Source organism: Gracilinanus agilis, chromosome 1, assembly GCF_016433145.1.
Source record: "Gracilinanus agilis isolate LMUSP501 chromosome 1, AgileGrace, whole genome shotgun sequence".
NCBI classification, from domain to species: domain Eukaryota; kingdom Metazoa; phylum Chordata; class Mammalia; order Didelphimorphia; family Didelphidae; genus Gracilinanus; species Gracilinanus agilis.
The window spans coordinates 376740489-376747800 of NC_058130.1; the positions used below are offsets into that span (position 1 = coordinate 376740489).

The 7312-nt window shown below is 37.6% G+C and overlaps 1 protein-coding gene and 1 non-coding gene across 2 annotated transcripts; both read left to right on the top strand.

Moving 5' to 3' along the window:
* The first annotated feature begins 348 nt into the window (after nucleotides 1-348).
* Nucleotides 349-7090, top strand: RPL37 (ribosomal protein L37). Its single transcript, XM_044664142.1, has 4 exons — nucleotides 349-411; nucleotides 1074-1209; nucleotides 2329-2413; nucleotides 4077-7090. Exons 1-4 carry the CDS (start codon nucleotides 409-411, stop codon nucleotides 4144-4146), a joined length of 294 nt encoding a protein of 97 aa, XP_044520077.1. The 5' UTR covers nucleotides 349-408; the 3' UTR covers nucleotides 4147-7090.
* Nucleotides 3923-4001, top strand: LOC123232809. The gene has a single exon (XR_006505312.1). It is a non-coding gene; the product is annotated as a small nucleolar RNA SNORD72 (small nucleolar RNA).
* Nucleotides 7091-7312: the final 222 nt, after the last annotated feature.

Genomic DNA, 7312 nt, shown 5'->3' on the forward strand with positions numbered 1-7312 from the left:
GTTGTCAATCTTGGGGGCCCTTAAAAGCCTTCCCTGGCTTCTAGAAGGCTGGAGACAGCAGGTTACAAGATCGTCTTAGCGACCGCCAAAGATCTAGGACTAGAGAAAGGAGCCACAACAAATGCCAGAAACGCCCCTCGACCCACAGCCAGGAAACGGAAGTGTGCGCAGGGACCGTGCTTCCCGCTGGAGAATCAATAATCCGCATTATTGACCAATCCGTGCCGAGCCCTAGCGTCTCCTTTCTTTATCCCTCCTCCCGCCCCCACCCACTGCCTCCGCCGCCGGAACTTTTCCGTGGTGCACCGTGACCTACGGAAGTACTGTCTCGGCGGAAGCACCCGCGAACTTGATATAGCGGAAGTGTTCTTTCTCTTCCGTTCTCTTTGGTCCCGGCTGCGAAGGAAGATGGTGAGTTTTGCCTTCGCGTCTGTGTAGTATCGGTATCCATCCTCTCTTCCCTGGTGGCTGCGACGGCCAGCGATGGTGGCCGTGGCCTCTGCGGGCATTGAGGAGCGCGATACGGCGAAAAATTTTACTCGGGGGGTGCCTAAAATAAAAAATGTGGATCCCCGAAGAATTGCAGGGTCGGCTTTTCTTGAGGCCGAGCTCTTTCCTCCGAGAAGCCTCACGCCCTCACTACCCGGGCCAGGGCCTCGGTATTCTCACGTGTGCCCAGAGGTTGGAATGTGGCTTTATCTGGGAATGCCCAGGACTGGTCGGGCTGTTATGTTCCCAGGGGTGGAATAAGTGATCGGCCTGGCCCGACGTGTGGTGGGAGATGGCGAGAAGTTTGGGACAGTGAAAGACTAATGGTGTGAGAGTGGCCTAAAGTGAGTTATTTCCCAGACTTCCTAAACTGTCCTATAGTAATCCACCCATGTACCCAACATTGAACGGGAAGAAGCATTGAAGGTTCAGGTGGAGTTGCTTTTGTGAATTTTGAAAATTTAGAAACTCTGCAATTGCCTTTGAGTTGGAATTTGTATCTCATTTTAACGTCAGCGTTTGCTGCCATTTTTTGTTATGGTAAATTTACTGCATCTCAATTTTAAAATGTTTATGTTTTCTAGACGAAGGGGACTTCTTCCTTTGGTAAGCGCCGGAATAAGACGCACACTTTGTGCCGTCGTTGTGGTTCTAAGGCATATCATCTTCAGAAGTCAACATGTGGCAAATGTGGATACCCTGCTAAACGCAAGAGAAAGTGTAAGTTTCTCATTGGAGTAGGTATTCCTTAAAGGGGCTGGGTTTTTTTTTACCATTTGTTTTGTCTTGCGAATTGCACAGACTTGGTCCATTAAATAGTTAAAAACTGTTCCATGTGTACAAACTGAATAAGGATGGAGTGAAGAAAGTAGAATTTAGAGCTGCTAAGACACATAGAGGTGACTGCCTCGAAGAGAAAATATGACATGGGGTGGGGGTCCGCAGAGTATAGTGATAAAGAATGTTAGATTCTTTAATAAAATCAGAGAAATTAGATTCAAATCACTGCTCTATGATCCTGGAGAAATTATTTAACTATTGGAACCTCAATTTCCTCATCTGTAAGAAGTAGAGAACTTTGGGTTGTGCACTTTTTAAAATTAGAAGTAAAGCTTTATGGTGTAAAGATTTTCTGTCAATATTCATGAAAGGAATGCTTAGGACTAGGAATGGACTTAAATATTTTTACTCTTATTTCATATGCACAGCAAAAAAAAATCAAATGTAATTTTAGAGAGGGAATCTTTTAACTGGTATAAATTTGGAACTCTTTAAGCCACAGATAGTTGCTGAAGAACTGTTGAATCATTTGGAAATATTAACACTAATGAGAGCTGCAAGTTAAAATAACTTTGAGTGAGGTATTGTCGTTAAACGTGGGCTTTCTTCAAGGGTCAGTTAAATGCCACCTTCAAAGGAAAACCTTTCTTGGTTTCTTTACATTTGATTTCCTCCTAATCTTTTTATTTTGTGTACACTAATCTGTTTATCCTGAAGTCATTTCTCCTACCTCTTCTAACAGCATGAACTGATTTTCCCCATTTGTGTTCCTGAAATAAGATAGAAGAAAATTTGATAGCTATTAGAGGGGGGTCACTGAAAATAATTTTGGGGAAATGAAATGGGACTGTTTGGAGATTTCAAGGCTTGAACTATTGAGATAATTATTGAAGGAATGATAAATTCTAATAAATATGTAAGCTGAGCAGAATTATAGAAAATTCCAAATGGAGATGGAATGTAGCAAAAAAAAAAAAAACCATGCACAATATCAAATACCAAAAAATTAAGAAACTTATTGAAGAGATGGAGATAAACAGGCTTGATTTTGTGTCCTAGATAACTGGAGTGCAAAGGCTAAGAGACGCAACACCACTGGTACTGGTCGAATGAGGCACCTAAAAATTGTATACCGCCGTTTCAGGTACAGTTCTTGTGTTTTCTTACCAAGTTTCTAAAACAACAAGAGAACAAAATTTAAAATGCTTATTTCAACTTGTGTTTTAGGTAAAATTATCTTAAGGACATCATTTCCAACAGTGACATAGTTTTAGTGGTTTTCAGATAATTTTTAATTTAAAAATGACTTTTTGCTTTTTTTTCCCCCCACTTTGCTGCATAAAGTATGAATGTCCAATGAAAAGCAAAAGAACTTAATATTTGGTCAACACAGTATAGTTCATTGAGAAGGCAGGGTTTGCCTGTAAGGTACTCTCAGTATGGATCGCCCTATACTAATGCAGATTTGCTCCTTAATAAGAATCTTGCAAAGTTGCCTCTGACATTTATCAACCTGAAGAGCTAAAATAAGTAAAGGCAAATTAGTCTTGTATTTCATCCTTGGATGGTGTTCAGTTTTGCATTTGGGGACACCAAAGATATAGCAGTTATCAAGGTGGGTGAATGCTCTGAAATAGCTACATAAAAACTGATTCAAATAATCCACACAGTGCTTTGGAGAGGTTCAGATGTGTACTTTTAAATTCTGTTATAACTGTCTAAAAAAAGGATTTATTCCTCAAAGAATTTTTCCCTTTTGGAAAACACTTTTTACATTTAGGAACAAAGTCAAATTCCTCGGTCATCATTATAATCTGTTATTACAGTGTGGATTTTTGAAGATTCTATTGTCAAGGTTACATTTTCAAAAGTTTCTACTCTAGAGAAATAGCAGGTTTTTCTGTTAAAAGACAGGTGACTGAGGTTTTGTTTAATTTTATCTACCAGCTTGTTTGATTCTACTATTTGAGAATCCAACACCTTTCTCTTCACCATTATTCGTTACTTTCATCTTAGCATTAAAGAAAATAATTTGACATTATTTGTTTTGGTACAGATAGTTTACCATATAAAATTTCAAGTCTTTGAATTCTTTTATATTTTTTTACCCTTACTTTCTGCCTTAGAATCAATATTAGGTGGTGACTACAAGGCAGAAAAATGGTAAGGACTAGGCCAGGGGTCAGCAACGTATGGCTCTTTCTACAGGAGCCATAAAGTCAATTTTTTTTTCAGGCACTGTTACAGGAGCGTGCACTGTGAGCACTGTACAGCTCTCAGGAAATTACATTTTTAAAAATGTGGCATTTATGGCTCCCACGGCCAAAAAGGTTGCCTTCCCCTGGACTAGGCAATTGGGGTCAAGTGACTTGCCCAGGGTCACACATCTAGGCCTGGCTGTCTCAATCAACTGAGCCACCCCTATTGCCTCATCTCGAATTCTTGGGGTTTGGGTAAAATATTCAAAGTTAGGCATCACAGACATAGTTCACTTGTTTAAAAAGCACAATCCAGAAATGTAGATCCTTGTGACAGGTCAATTCATTTTTAAGATCCTCTTGAATTTGAGTAAAGTATTATGATATTCTTTGGATTTTTAAAAGATAGATTCTGTCCAACAAGTTCTGAAAAAGAAAAACAAGGGAATATTTGCAGCTTGTCAGTGATGTACTTTAAAAAAATGTCTGAACATATGAATTAATAGTGATTTCAGCATTTAACTGAGATGAGCTGAGTAAAATATTTTCAGAATGTACCCCCACAAAAGAACCCTGAAAAATTAAAACTTTTTTTTTTAAATGGCATAGGAATGGATTCCGTGAAGGAACAACACCTAAACCCAAGAGAGCAGCTGTCGCAGCATCTAGTTCATCTTGAGGATTCAACTGTTTGTTAAAATAAATGTTATGAATCAAAAGTAATTGTGGTCAGTTTCATTTGATCCATTGATCACCCTTAGTCAAATTATTGGAATTTTGTATACTTTGGTGAGTTCTAGCTTGTGGGTGTGGTGATTTATTAACTAAGAATGGGCTTATTTAGTTATATTATCTTCATCTTAGATCCTTTTGCTTTTTGGTAACTGATCTCTCTTTCCCCCCCCCCCCCCCCCTTCCCTTTGTGACTTTCAAATATAAGAAATGAAGAATGTTAAACCACGAAGAGGGATTTGAATCCTTATACTTTTGACACTTGCTATGTAACTACTGAGCATTTGCCACTCACATTTGTAGTACCTACCTCACAGGGTTGTTGTGAGGTTTAAATGAGATGATGTATGTACATGTGTTATAAATTTTGAATATTAGGCTTATTTAGTAATTAGATAACTTTTGTACTGTTTGTTTTGCAAAGCAACTTCATGACTAGCAAAAAGGAACAGAGGTGTCTTCACAGGTCTAATTAGCTTGGATTTTGCTTAGCAAACTTTAAAATGGAAAAAGGCCTGCAAGTCACAGTGCAAAGTGCTACATTTGGAATCAGGGCAGATAATATAAGTAAATAATATGATCAGAAACTTCCTTCCTTGAAACATTGGAAATGCCATCAGAAAATACTCCCATCAGAGTTAACACCAGGATCAATAAAAACATCCTCTACTGTAGGTTGATTTTTTAAAAATTTAACTTTTATATGCCTGTATGGCTAAAGTCATTTTAAGAGACTTAGATTTGTTTTTGTATTCCAGACATGCCCCAATTCCCCTCTGATGGATTGGCTCTGATCTATTGGGTACTTCTTCACACAGTGTTGTGCCTCTCAACTCATTTATGAGGCTTCCCCACTCAAATATTTTGTATTCAAAAAGCACTTGGCACATTTCCTGACTAAGCTATATACAAATACCTTTTCCTTTTGTCAACAGCATTTTGTGGTGGAGCATGTTAGTTGTCCATAATTCCTCAATCTCATTACATAAACTGCATAGATATGCAGTATTTATATTTAGTTTGTGGAATTGGGTAATCAACCTCATTTAAGAGAAATGACCTCTTAAAATATCTAGAAAGTTAACAAATTTGTATTCCATTAAATTAAATGTATGTGGAATTTTAAATGTAATATAATGTGTTGCATTTTCAGGGAAGGGACATTTTAATTATACATTGTTTATCAGTGTTCAAAGGGATTAGGTGTTACAAATATAATTGCAAAACTTGTCCTACCTTTTGAAGGAAGCCAGGTTTACTCCCATTGAGTAAAGGAATGCTATGTATGGCCAGTAGCTGACACTGCCGTTTTGGGACAGTGAAAGGGGATTGGGAGACTAAACGGGTAAATGAGACTGAGAACGTGTAATTAAATTTCTGATACATTAGTGACCCGATTCTGCATGGGTTCTTTATGATTTTCTCCAGTAATACCCAAAAGCTAAGCAGAAATGTCAGTGCTAGATTCAGAATTATTGGTAACATTTATAGATCTGAATTTGAATCCTAGTTCATGCTACTGTTCTGGGCAGGTCAGTCCTGGGTCTCAGTTGCCTCATCTGTAAAATGGAGGTGGTGGGATTGCACAAATAGTTGGTCATTTCATGGTCTCTGAACTTTTAATTTCTTGCTAATGTATACCCTGATTTGTTGGTTGCAACTTCAAAAGAAATTATTTCACCATCTTGTTTCTATACATTTATTCAGCTGGAAAATTTACCTTCTAACCTACATTAACTTGGTAACTACTTCACAGGACACTGCAGATGTTTTATTTGGTGCTTCAAAAACCCTGTGGAGTAGATAGGATAAGTATCCATATTTTACAAGTAAGGGCAACAAGGCTAGTGACAAATGACTTGCCCTTCTGTGGTCACAACTAGTAAATATTGGAGGTAGAATTTACTCTTTTCCACTCATATCAAACTACAATCTGGCATATCATGTTTAGCTCTTCATACCAATTTTCTGTGGTAGGAGCTCCATTTCCATTTTACAGATGAGGAAAATTGCTTAGTCTAATAGACAATAAACATGTGATTTGACATCAAACATTTGTTAAGCATGCTAATACCTAGGGGATAGACAAAAATCAAAAGGTCCCTGCCCTCAAGGAGCTTACCTACCATTTAGAATGCACACAAGTTTATAAAATAAAAAAAGATAGGGAGTCCTTTAGCAGCTAGGACATGGTAAAGGGTTCCTTTAGGAAGTAGCCATTTGGATTATTTTGGAAAATGCTAGAATAAATGAAAAGAAATTTGATCAACAATGACAGCTCCAAAGAGCTAGCATGAAATATACACCTCTGAATAATTAACTCAGTACAAAGTGAAGTGTGATTTTTGGTTTTCGTTTTTTTGGGGGGGCGGGGAGAGGGTGCAGGATCTGGGAGCATGGCCGATGCTAGACTTTGTTTTAAAAAACTATATATTTGTAACCAGTTTTATTTTTGCTTTCTTGGAGGAGGGGAAGAATTCAGTACTGAAAACAAAATGGAGGAAAGCTGAGAAAAATAAATATTCATGTATATATGATTTTCATTGTAAGATAGGGATTGTATACCTATCAGCATATGTGTGCACTACTATCATCAAATGAGATAGAGTGCCCCAAAAGCCTTAATGCAGTTATAAACATATGCAATGTACATTGTTGACTTTGTGTATTTGTAAAATGCTTATTAAATTTAAAACCTTGCATTATTGTAAACTTTCTTTTGGAGTGTCCATATATTAACATGTGATGCTAGGTGGCTTAGTGGATGGAGTACTGGGCCTGGAGTCAGGGGGATGAGTTCAAATTCAGCCTCAGACTTGCTATGTAACCTCTTTTTGTTTCTGTCCTTGTTTCTGAAATGAAGATAATAAATAAGACAAAATAATTGTGAAGTACTTAGTATCATTCTTGGTACATAGTCAAATATAGCTCTTTTATATTTCAACTAGTCGGTCAAGTGCCAGGCACTGTGCTAAGCACTAGTTATAAAAAAAATGTTTAAAGACAAGCCTTGTTTTTAAAGAGTTCACAGTCCAATGAGGGAGATAATAAGCAAGCAAATATGAACAAATGAGCCTAATTCAGGATAAAAAGGAAATAAGATGGAGAGTGCT